Source organism: Pezoporus occidentalis, unplaced genomic scaffold (genome assembly GCF_034315485.1).
Source record: "Pezoporus occidentalis ecotype Australia unplaced genomic scaffold, CSIRO_AGI_Poc_V1 ctg341, whole genome shotgun sequence".
NCBI classification, from domain to species: domain Eukaryota; kingdom Metazoa; phylum Chordata; class Aves; order Psittaciformes; family Psittacidae; genus Pezoporus; species Pezoporus occidentalis.
This window is the reverse complement of record NW_026915387.1, coordinates 149,133-161,425: the sequence shown is the minus strand read 5'-3', so window position 1 is coordinate 161,425 and position 12,293 is coordinate 149,133. Positions and strand designations below refer to the sequence as shown.

Genomic DNA, 12,293 nt, shown 5'->3' with positions numbered 1-12,293 from the left:
TCAGGACGAGGGCTGGGATTTGGAGTATCATCAGAAGGTGCTGATGCATTTCCCTCCATCCTTGTGCAACTCGCCCCAGGCACAACAGGAGGCTGACGGTCAGACCCGCACGCACGAGGGGAGGAAGCCATGCACAATTCCTCCCAACCCAGGCCCCAAGAGCCACTTCGCAGCTTCCAGGCTGTTGTCCCCATAGTCCCAAATACCAGAGATTCCTGCCCTAAGCCTCCGGCCCAGACCTGCAAGGCAGGATTAGCCGGTGCCCTCCTGCTGCTCCCACTCTCAGCAGGGACAACACAAAAGAAAAGCCTCTCTTGGGATCTTTTTCTTTTCTTCCCCTTTTCCACCCTTGTTTTCCTGCACTGACAGCGGTTGGTGGCTGCAGAGGCTCTGGGCTAATTACAGCTCCTGGCTTCCACCCCATCCATTTGTCCCAGGCACTCCCTTCCCCAGTCTGGCGCTGCAGGAGAACCCGGTTTGGTTGGGACACGGCGGAGGAGGCGGCTTCCCCCCAGCTCTCTCTGTGGAGGTTCTCTCTTTCTTCCTTTCTTTCTTTCCGGATCCTTGCTGACAGCAGCATCCGTCATTCAACAATATCCCCTGTGTGGACCAGCAGCCGCAGATGGCACCCGGAGCCCTGTGGCCACCAACCAAGCCCTCTCACTGTCCCCAGGGCAACCAGGGCACCCAGTGACCTGCATGGCCATCGGGGACAGGAATTAAAGCTCAGAGGAGACAATCCCCGCGGTGCCCGGCAGCTCTGCTCCAGGAATAGGTTTATCCTGCCCCTGACCTTGTGCCTGCCCAGCCCCAGACGTGGCTCTGCCCAGGCAGGGTCAATGGTGGCCACGAGCTGTGCCAGGGCTTTGGAAGCGGAGGCAAGGTGGGAGGAGAGGGGCTTTTAGCTCCGGGAAGGTCTCTTAGCATGGCTGTGGTGTTGGCTGGGCATCTCCCCACTGGCCTCAGGGCATCCACAGCACATCCAGGTTGAGTCCTCCTCCATCCAAACCAACCCAAACTGTGGGATCACCACTGAAGCCCTTCCCTCACTGTGCAGAGATGGGGCTTTCTCCCCATCACCCCGGTGGCATCACAGCCTGGGGCTATAACACCACCAAAACTCTCCCCAGCACCACATCCATGCTCTGCCCATGTCCCCCTGGGGCTCTGTACCGCACCAGGGTGCTGGGAGGGGATGGTGGCAGCTTCCCAACCCTGCTGCTGCGATTCCAGCTGTTTCCTTGTCTCCCTTCCCCTCCTCGGGGCTCTGCAGCACAATGCAGCCCCACTGAAGCCCCAGATGAACCCAGGCCCCTTGGTTTTCCTAACGACGTGCTGAAAGCTGTCTGTACTTTCCCCATGCACCCCACTTCGTGCCACCGGCTCCTCCATGTCCCAGCAGATCCCTTTCGCTCCGCAGTTAACTGGCATTTTGCACAGCCAGCACCGCTTTCAGCAAAGAGAAATCTCTTTGGGGATTTGGGGGGGGGGGGGGGGGGAAGAAAAGGAGGAATTGCATTTCTAGTGGTGGAAAGCAATTAATGGTTTCCTGCTGCTGCTTCTTGTCTTATAAGGAGGAAGGTTGTGGCACCCACAAAGATGCAGCACTGTTCTTCTTGGGGTGCTGAGACTTAAATCAGATCTGGGTGTGGGCAAAGCCACCAGCACAGGCTCCCCTCTTCCAAAGGAATTCCATTTTCTGCCTCTTTTTTTTTTTTTCCCCATATAAAGCCTTTATTAAGAATCTTTTAAACTTCCTGCTGGTGTTTGTCAGGAACCCAAAGAGCCATCCAACATCACCCGCTTGGGCCATTTATTACCCTGTAACCGCTGCATTGTGTACGGAGCTTTTGAAGAGGGATTCCTCACATAGCATCCTCCACCAGCCCCAGCGATGCTCCGCCACCCTGCAGACCCCGGGGAGGGGGGGGAGCCCTGGAGGGCTGTGGTACCCAAGGGCGGCTGCTTGGCCATGGGAAACAGCGCCTCAGCACCCTCACAGGGAAGAGCTTCTGCCTAAGAGCTCATCTCAGTCTCCCCTCTGGCAGGTTAAAGCCATTCCCCTTGGCCTGTCCCTACATCCCTTGTCCCAAGCCCCTCTCCAGCTTTCCTGCAGCCCCTTTAGGCACTGGAGCTGCTCTCAGGTCTCCCCTTCAGGAGCCTTCTCTTCCTCAGCTGCACACAGTCTGAGGTTTAAGCCGATCCCATGATTTCCTGGCGCTGGACGTTGCTGACAGCTGCACCCCCCTCGCTCCATGAGCGGAGCTGCCTTATCCGCACCCGGCAGCACGCAGGCAGAACGGGACCGGTGTCCTCCACGTACACTGGGCAAGCGCTGCACGATGGGGTGATGCTCATCTCCCCCCCCCCTTCCCCCGCCGCCGCAGGGTGCATCTCCCAGCACCATCTGCCCCCGGCGGCACCACGCAAGACCCACTGGTACCACCGTAACCACGAGTCCCGTTAACGGGATGCCCCGTTCCAGGAACCTCGGGGGAGCTGCACAAGGAGCTCCCGTTAACGAACCGTTCCGCGCCTCCTGGTGCCTGTCCCTACAGAACGGGAAGGGAACGGGAAGGGAACGGGAATGGGAACAGGAATGGGAACGGAACGGCGACAGCAGACCGGGATCGCAGCCGGCGCGCTACGCATGCGCACTACCCGTTCCCCCGCTTACCCAACGCGCTCGCTCCGTACGTGCGCGGCCGCGTGGTGCCGCCGTGCCCGCGCGCGCACGCGCTGTTCCTTCCACCTCCTTCCTCTTCTACCCCCCCCCCCCCCCCCTTCATCTCCCTCCCGGCCGCCTCGTGCCGGGAGCGCGCGCGCGCGCCCCCGCCCCTCCCTCCTCCTCCTCCTCCTCCTCCTCCTCCTCCTCCTCCTCCTCCTCCTCCTCCTCCTCCTCCTCCCCCCTGCTCCCTCCTCCTCCTCCTCCTCCCGCCGCCGCCGCCCGTTCTCGGTCCCGCTGTGCCGGTGCGGGGCCGCCTCTGCCTCCCGGTCCCGTTCCCGGTCCCGTTCCCGTTCCCGCTGTGCCGGTGCGGGGCCGCCGCGTCCCCGGCAGGAAGCTTCCCCGCTCCGCCGCTCCCCGGCGCCCCGCCGCGGGGGGGCGCAGCCCCGTAACCCTCCCTTCCCCCCCCCCCCCCCATCCCCTTCCCTTCCCTTCCCCTCCCCTTCCCCCGGTCTTCCCCCGCCATGCCGGAGAAGCGTCCCTTCGAGCGGCTGCCCGCCGACGTGTCCCCCCTCAACTATGGACTCTGCCTCAAGCCCGACCTCATCGACTTCACCTTCGAGGGCAAGCTGGAGGCCGCCGTGCAGGTAGGGCCGCGCTCCGGCCCCTCCTCATCCTCCGCCGCCGCTGAGGGGACCCGTGCCCTCAGCCCGCCCCTCTCTCCGCCGGGCCCGGCTCCCCGTTCGCTCCTTCCCTCCCTCCCTCCCTCCCTCCCTCCCACCGCCGAGGCCCGATCTCCCCTTTCCCATTCCCCTCCTCACCGCCGGGCCCTTAGGGCTCTCCTCCCGCTCCCGTCAGGGCCCGGCCCTCGGCGCGGCGGAGCCGGCCGGGCAGGTGCAGAGAGGCCGCTTGGGGCTACCCCCCCCCGCCTCCCGCCCCGGCGGTGCCCGCCCGCTCTCCCGCTCCATTCAGCCCGTCCATACACACGTACACGGACCCCCTCCTCCCGGGGGGGGCCCCGCCCTGGCCCCGGCAGCACCGGGAGCGGCCTGGAAGGCCCTGGGGGCCTCGCCCCGCCGCCGCGGCCCCCCCCTCGGCTCCCGTGCCGCCTGCCCCTGTGTGTGTGTTAGGATGGACATGGAGCGTTGGGAATGCTGTGCCGCGCTGGTATCCCCGGCTGCACCCCGGGGCCTGTTGCCGGCCTCCAGAGCGCTGCTTTTATCCCTCTCCAGCCGTTCCGATGGCTCGGGATTTTGCTGGAAAGCCGAACAAGCGCACATGCGGTTAAACCGGCGCTCGCTCCCCCCCCACCACCCACCCCGGTGTGGTACGGTAAGGTGGGAGGCCTCGGTGTCGTGGAAAGCTGGAGCGAGAGGCTGGGTGAGCAGTGGGAAGGGTGTGCAACCCGTTCTGCTGCCTTGTGTGAAAGGCAAAGGCTTCCCAGTGCCCGTGCCTCAAAGCCGGGATGTTTGATGGAAGCCCTGGAGTCTCACAGTCATTCCCAGGCTGCTCTGCCAAGGTTTCCTAAATCTCCTTCCATGCCTTGTGCAATGGTTTGAATTAGATGCAGAACGGGGAGGGAGCTCTTCCTTAAAACAGGATGAGCGTGTTGAGGGCTCCCGAAGGCTTGAGGGAGATGATGCTGAGATGCACACAGGAGTTAAAGCGGTGGTTAAAGCCTTGGTTTCCAATGAGGCAATGAAACTGCTGAACCTGAAGGACAGGTAACAGAGGGAGCCGGTGCCTGCGAGTGGGTGATGGCGAACCTTGTGACTCTTGGGACCTGGAGGGAGGATGGCCAGAGATGAGTAAGTTTGTGTCATGTGGAAGGAGCACTGAAAGCATGCATGCCTATTGCAGAGCCTGCTCTGAGCTCAAGTGCTCAGAGGCCTTTCAGCGTGATGGTGCAGCTTGAGACATTCCCAGCCTCTTCCGTCTTAATCCCAGCCACCTATTCCTGTCCTCGCACCCAAGTTGCTGTTCCTCAGGCCTGTTACAGCTGTGGGGCTGTGCTGTAAATGGGATCACTGAAATCATCCAGGTTAAAAATAACCCCTGGGGTGGGTGGGAGGGGAGTAGTGGCTTTTTAAGCCAGCCTTGCTGTTGAGGAGAGCGTGGTATTGAACAGCAGCCTTGGAAACTTCAGCTGAACCCAGGAATAACGAGAGTTTGGAGGCTTTTGGTGGAGGTGGTGGTTGGTTTTGCTGGGGGTTTTGTAGCCCTGGTGAGTTATTTGTCATGCTGTTTGCTGTGCAGGGGATTGCTCAATGAATTCCTAGAGCAATGGATACCACCTGACAATGCGAAATCCTGGACTTTCCGACCAGCTGAGGGCATGTGTTAAGGAAAAACAGGGATCTGTCAGGTTCAAGGTTGTAAAAAGCCCGCGTGTTCACATGGTGGTGAGCTCACCTGGTGTTCCCACGGGAGAGGGAATTAACAGAAGTTGAGGGTGAGGCTTGGAGAACGTATCTGGAGTACATATCTTTAGTTTTAAATAGCTTTTAGCAGTGGTAGGCTGAATAATCATGAGGCCACATCCCAGCTGCATGCAAGCAGGCACAGGAGAGGTGCAGGAAGGTGGATGGGATGTGTTCACACGCTTGTCTGGAGTTGGAAACCTGGAGAAGTTTGTGGCTGTGGGTGTCCAAAGCACAATAAAGCTACATTCCAGAAAATTAAAGGGTGGAGAGAAGAATAAACAGCTCACCTGCAGTGCTGCATGGACAGGATGCTCTTTGGACAAGGGGAATGGCTTCCTTAAGAATAAGCGGACGTTTATTAGGTTTTTGTTCCTGAATCTAGAAAATAACTCTAGATTTGTGTGCTGTTGGTTCAGGTAAGGACCCCTTGGCTGTTTCTGCTAGCAGCTTGCAATGAGGTGGAGTGCTGCTCATCGGGGGTGTGCTGTGTGCAGCATGCTGGAGAGCTCTGGTGTACGTTGTGCAGTCATTGAGGGGAAGGTGCTTTTATGTTAGGGCACAAACTTTGAATGTTCTAGATTTTGGGGAGGGAAATACATAGACTGCCTCCTCTTGAAGAGCCAGGTAGCCAATCAAGCATAGGTCTTAATCCCTCTGCTCCATTCCAGCACAGTAATGGCTGGACAAACAACAGCCCCCGTCAAGTTCTTAAATCAGTGATACTTTCTTACCTGTGGGGTGAGTACTGAAACTTTGACACCAGAATAAAGCCTGTTTAATCCCAAAATGAGGAAACCATTTCATTACGTGCCTCAAAGGTGTGCATTTGCTTTGGGGTCTTTTTGTGTCTCTAGTAGCAGAGTGGCATTAGGGAAGGCTGTGATATTTAGTCAAGGTATTACAAGGGAACACTTGGTCAGGGAGTTTGCGTTTCTCACTCAGAGCTGTTAAATAGGATTTGGCAGCCCTCTGTGTGGAATTTTAGTCAGTCTCTCAACTTGAGCACCAAGCCCTAAAGAAATGTTAAATAACTTTCCAGCCTTGGCTTTGGGGCAGTGCATTTGTGTTGGCTTTTGTACGTAGAAAGAACTTAACATTTTGTCTTTATGCCCCTATAATAAATGTTACACTTAACATGGCTCCTTCAATTAAGCTTCAGAGGATAAAGCCTTTTATGATTCAAAAGATAAGGCTGTTGCTTCTGTGTCAGCGGTGACCAGGTTCCTTTCAAAGCCTAAAAGAGAAATGCTACGTGGTAGAGGTTTATTGGGGCACTTCTAGTTTTCAGGTTAGGGAATGGGCCCTCTGGGCAGTGTTTGTTGGCTCTTGATAAAGGAATGATACTGAAATCTGCCCCTTGATCTGATTGCCATCAGCTTTTGAAGCTGCCTTGGTGAAGTACCTGAAGTTTTGTCTGGTTCTCTGAAGTTTTGTCTGGTTGCTTGAGATGTTTAAATATTGTCATAGGATAATGATAATAAACAATGTCATGTGATTTAAATAAGGGTCATATGAATATTTCTGAAGCCTGGAGAGTTGTGTAACAATTATATAAACTGTCAGTATTCTAGTTGCCATTTGTCACAGTTAAATCTTCCCAAATCCTTAACTGAACTGTTTCACAAGGAACCCTGATCGCAGCCAGGGCACACCGTGGCTGGGGGAGAAGCAGACGTCGCGTGGCAGCAGCAGATCTGGAGCTGAAAGAGTCGCCTACTCATAATCCTGTGCTCACTCTGTCAGTTAGGTCCCCTTTAGTGTTTTAAGCTGTTGATTTGTTGGGCGTGTGGGGCTGTTCCTGAACGAGCACAATTCAGTTCTCTCTTATTTTTGGGTGGAAATAGTTCATCTATTTTATTCATCTGCTCGCTTGAGGTTTCATTATTCTAACCCTGATTCTCAGGCTCTGGTTATCAGTGCAGTGCACTCGTATTACTCAGTGTCTAGGCCAAGTTTTTTCCATTCTGTTTCTGACTCCTGGGAGGCTGAACCAGGGGCTGGAACAAAGAGGGGATGTGCAGCACAAGTCACCAGCTCCAGAAACATCTGGCTCCCAAAGTTCAACCCTCGCTTTAAGCTTCTACATGCGTGTTCTTAACGCTGTCCTGCCTTCAAAGATGACCTGTCTGGTGCCGAGCTCCAGGAAGGTGCATGCTTGTCCTCTAACTTCCTGGTATTTCCCTCTACATAAACCACCTTCTTTAGAGAGTGTTGTGTGGTGATTCATTTCTTTCATTGGAAATGGCAGTGAGGTGTTCCTTGGTTGCAAAGCAACCTGTCTCTATAAAGAATTTATAACCTGAGGTGGATGGCTCTCTTCTGTATCTTTTGCAGTCCCTTTAATGTGTCTTAAGGATACTGTTATATTTAGCAATGTTTAACCTGTATCTGTTGCTTTTTATAGGTTAATTATGCAGTATCTGCTAGACTAAAGACTCTGTAGTTTTCTGATCCTGCTGCATGCCAGATAAAGATTTATTGTGGTGCTCTTCTATGTAAACCTTGGAAAAAATAAACTGTAATGGGTGTAGTGTTTGTGCTCAGTATCTCTTAGGAGGGGAGAAATTGTGTTATCCAGCATTGTAACTTACATTTCCAGCCTGTGAAATTAGATCTGACTCTAAGTGTTGGAGTCTCGAGCTTCAAAATCAGAACCTCAGGGCTGCGTGTACCCTGATGAGACAAGCTTCCAACCAGGAATGCTTTTGCTCCCCTTCAGAAGGCCCCTTTCAGTTCTGTGATTCAGAAGGTGAAATGATTGCATCGATTGTAGTTACAGAGGGGTTTACATGCCTGTGTGTATTTGACACTCCTGAAGTATGTAGTTGGATGCTCTTTGGTATAAAGTGAGTTTTTCCAGTGGTGGCACTGGTAATTTACTACTTTACTGTAATTTGCTTGAGGTGCAGATTAATAAAACTCTTCATTCATTTTCTCATTGAAGTTCTGAGTTCTCAGGAAGAACCTACAGCACAACTGAGGTAACGTTAGGTGTCTGTTCTTAGGGAGTAAAGGGCTAAAAACATACATACTTGTTGTAATGCTACATTTAGGAAAGGACTCTGAAGCCGAGTGACAAGATCATGGTTACCTGGTCTTATAACTGGCTCTTGGGAATTAGCTTTGACTGTAGGTGATGTCTTTTGGTGCCCCTCAGCCTGTGTTTCAGGTGGGCTGGCATTCTACTGAAGCCATTCAAATTCTCCTTTGAAGTGCCCTAAAAAGCTTTTTCCATCAAGTCCTTTCCTGCTCTGATAACTGGGGAAAATGAAAAGCTTCACAACACCTTTGCGGAGCCAGATATTTTGCCTTTGCAGCTCTTCTTCCATCCAGTGATGTTATCTTGGAAAACTTCTTGGGGAACTTCAGCTATTGTCTCCTATTAGGTGAGATTTTCCTTCCCAGAGCAGAGGTGTGGATGTGCAGGAGGTTGGGAAGTGCCTAACACCAGGTTGCCACCGCAGTTAAACGTCTGGAAGGGCTGCAGTTTTGGGGCAGAGCAGACCTGCTTGAGGTGTCTGTGCCTGGCTGCTCTCAACAGGTATTTTAATGTTAGTTTCATCAAACCCAACAGCTTTTAAGTGTTGAAACACTCCTTCCATCCAGACATTGGTTTTAGTTCATCTGCTGCTTTTAGCCTTCTGGCAAAGCTACGTTCATTGTGGGCATTTGGTGCTTGCTCTTGCCTTGATTAACCTCTTCTTCCTGAAGAGTAAATGGATTCTGTTCCAGAGCAAGGTGAAGCAGGGTGACAGTCTGCATATACACACCTTTGTAATTGGTTATACCTAATGCAGTGAGATGCTTTTTACCTTTAAATATTATTGAATTCATGAAAAGCACTGCCTGAGCAGAGTATCTCTCTTGCAAAGCATAGTACTAATAGAAAAGGCCAAGCAGTTTCAAGGTACCACTTAGAGCAAAACACATTGATTCATCTTCATGGTGTCTGTAAGCATTAGGGCATGGGTTCTTATGGGATGAGTGGTTGGAAGTGTGCTGGGCAGTTTATAGCTTTGTTTTGTGTCTGTATTTCATGGGTTTTAGTGGATCAGAGGGAGGGCTCTCTCGCAGCCTTTGTGCCAACGTGACATCTCTGCTTGCCCCACTGAATTCAGTGAGTGTTCTGCACAGTGCACTGTCAGCATTCACATCTGCACACTGGATTATGCTCTTGGTCTTGGGGTGTTGGAAGGTAACCACTTTATAGGCTGTTGGTTCACTTTAAATGTTCTCTGCTGGGTTGCACTCTTGTAAGAGGTAAGGAAAAACCCCTGAAAATAGGCAGTTGCCTTTCTAAGGCACCTCTGAAGCTGTCTCTGCTTAAACCTGAGCTTATTTTGCAGGCAGAGCACTGCACTGAAAGTTCTGCTGTCCTCAGAAGAAGTTGTTTTTCAAAGATGGAGCCTATTGTTCAACCCAGCATTGTCTGCAATTTGGACAACTCTTGATGCATCTTGAATTCTTCATGCAGAGAGATCTGGATTTGTAGATTGAATAAAGGTCCCCCTTAGACACTTAGAAAAAGCTTTTCTCAGTCTGATTTTTGTGTGTGTGTGTGTTTTAGAAGACCTTGAAAAACCCCAAACCCTCATGTAGTGATGAAAAGTGCTGGGCTTTGATCTGAGGCTCTGGAAAGTGTTGTAATCCTTCAGTTGCATGCGCACCACGCTTGTAAATCTGTGCTAGAAGCATCAAACCTAACCTGTGGAGCTTCTGCTGCTACACTTGCTGGTTTTGTGCTTTGCAAGGCTGGTGGTTGTAGAATCAGGTTAAGTTTATCAGGTGACATCGTTTTGGTTTCGTTACCATGAAGAGGCAACATGGAGCTCTTGTGCTCCATACGATGCACTGCAGCGTGGCTGACAGACAGGGGTTGGAAGGAGTCACTGAGAGTTAGGCTTGTCAAAAAGTCTAAGCCCTTACATAGGATGTGTTATACACAACTCTGTTCATAGGAATAAGCCAGGGGACTGGGGTTAGAAAGAATCTTCTGAGGTAGGTTTGTCTTGTGCCAGCCATGTGTCAGGTTGGCCTTCCCTGGAGTATCTGGTGTTAGCCCTTTAGTTAACTCAATGGACCCTTCTTGGGATGGGGGTTCACTTATTAAGTTGTATATTTAAATTTCTTAAGCCTCTCTTACCCCTGACTACACTTGACTTTGGTGTTTATGTACAAAATGACAGAGGAGCCATTCCTTCCGTGGGCCTGGGTACAGCGGCTTAGGACTGAATATCTGCTTCTGCGTAGTCCCCTTGTGTAGATCCCAGCTCCTTTACATCAGAGTGGTAAGGTCAGCTGGAACTCTGACCCTTCAGCTCCTTAGTTTGGCTGTACTTGTAATAAACACCGTTCCATTTGGCTGGTGAGTGGTGACTTGGTGTGCATGGGCAGAGCACGTTGCTACAGGGGAGCTCTGTATTTGATGGAACCAGTTCCCACCACAGGGCAGTCCGGCTGGTTTCTGCTGTGTGCAGACGTGGGTAACTGGTGTCAATAGTGCATTTTAAGGTTATAATAGTGAAAAAAACAAGGCAGGGGTAGAAATCCTTAGGCTAAGGAGCTTACTGTCTGGGGCAGGAAGCAATTCCTGTGTGCCTGTGTTAAACTCTAGTTGGCTGTTGTGGAAATTCTCTCTATTGTAGAGGTGTTGCCTACTGCTAGAAATTGTGTCCTGGACTAGCGGAGTTCCCAGTTCAGTCCAGTGGGATGATTCTGGTGGTTTCAGCCATAAGTTTCTAAATAATTCCTAGTTGAATTCCCAAATATTTTACCCCATCGTAATTAATTGATATTTCATTTGAATTCCTCTGTATTCAAGCTCTTGCATCCAAATAGAAAGCTGGCGCAGTGAGACAGTTTATTACTACGCTGGGAGCTGGCCACTTGTTAAATAAAGCAAAGCTTGCCTCGCCAAGAGCTGGCAGAAGGAAAGCTTTCAGGAAGATGGAAAGGCAAATTTCTTGGCAGATGTTTTTCAACCTAAGAAGTTCTTCCAGTGGCGTGAGTTGAGCACACGGTACCCAAGGTTGTATTTCTGAGCAGCTCCCAAAGATGTAAGTTCGGGTTCAAGAGCTTTGATTGTAGTCATCTCTGAAAGGATGCTTGAGGCTTTCTATCTATTTTTATTGGTCTTGGATTCCCAGCCGTGTACAAGGCCCCTATTGTCGAGCTCTCATACCAATTTTTAACAGGCAGTCTGTTCCCTTAAATAATTTCCAGCCTTGATAAGTAGGTCTGGATGGCTTGAACAGGATTCAAGTGTGCATGTTCTGCCACAAGGGAGAGCAGGCAGTGGAGTATCTCTTTCTTTACCGCTCTTAAACGCTGAATTTGATTTCACTTGATGGCAGAGGGGGTTTGGGTTAAAGGGAGGTGGGAATCCCTACCCAGGGCAGCCCCATTTGATGCTCATCACATTTCTCTTCCAGGTGAAAAATGCAACCAACCAAATTGTGATGAACTGTGCGGACATTGACATTATCACAGCTTCCTATGCGCCGGAAGGAGATGAAGGTAGGATTCCTTTGGTTTTGGAGCTTTTCCCTGTTAATCCATTTCATTTCCAACGTGAGATGCTGCTGCCAACAGTTAACAGCTGTGATTGCAACATAATGTAAGAGTTTGATAAGCTAAACTACCCCTGTAAGCATAAAATTTGTTACCTAACCTTCATTCTCTTGTCATCACTACCCTTTACATCATGTTTAAATACATTACCTTGAGCTTCCATGACATCTGCTTTCTACATCGTGGTACCCGAGTGTTGCAGGCTAAAGGATGTTTGACCGTTCCTACATTATTATTTATCTCTATCCTGGATAACTGTGTAGGAGCATGATCTGTACTGATGGACCTTGCAATATTGACAAGATCTGTGACAAGGGTTTAGATAAGGAATGCATCAATAATAGCCTGAAGCAGGAATTACTCATTGGCAATGGTTTGGAAAAGCACAGAAGACACTTTATTGACGTCTAGCAAGATGTTGCAAGGGCAAGGCAACATGGGAAAAGGAGAGGGGCTTTTGACAAGGGCCTACAGGGACAAGGGGAATGGCTTTAACCTCCCAGAAGAGAGATTGAGGTGAGCTCTTAGGCAGAAGAGCTTAAGCAGGGTCACAGGGAGAACCCTGTGAGGCCAGGTTGGATGTGGCTTGGAGCAACCTGCTCTAGTGGAAGGTTTCCCTTCCCATGGCAGGGGGC

The 12,293-nt window shown here is 51.5% G+C and overlaps 1 protein-coding gene across 1 annotated transcript in view; it reads left to right on the top strand.

Annotated features, from left to right (window-relative positions):
- Positions 1-2,924: 2,924 nt before the first annotated feature.
- Positions 2,925-12,293, top strand: part of NPEPPS (aminopeptidase puromycin sensitive) — a 34,019-nt gene continuing 24,650 nt past the window's right edge. The window contains exons 1-2 of the mRNA XM_062629758.1: positions 2,925-3,312; positions 11,520-11,604. Of these exons, the coding sequence (XP_062485742.1) occupies positions 3,190-3,312; positions 11,520-11,604 (208 nt within the window). The 5' untranslated portion in view covers positions 2,925-3,189. The remainder of the gene's footprint in view (positions 3,313-11,519; positions 11,605-12,293) is intronic.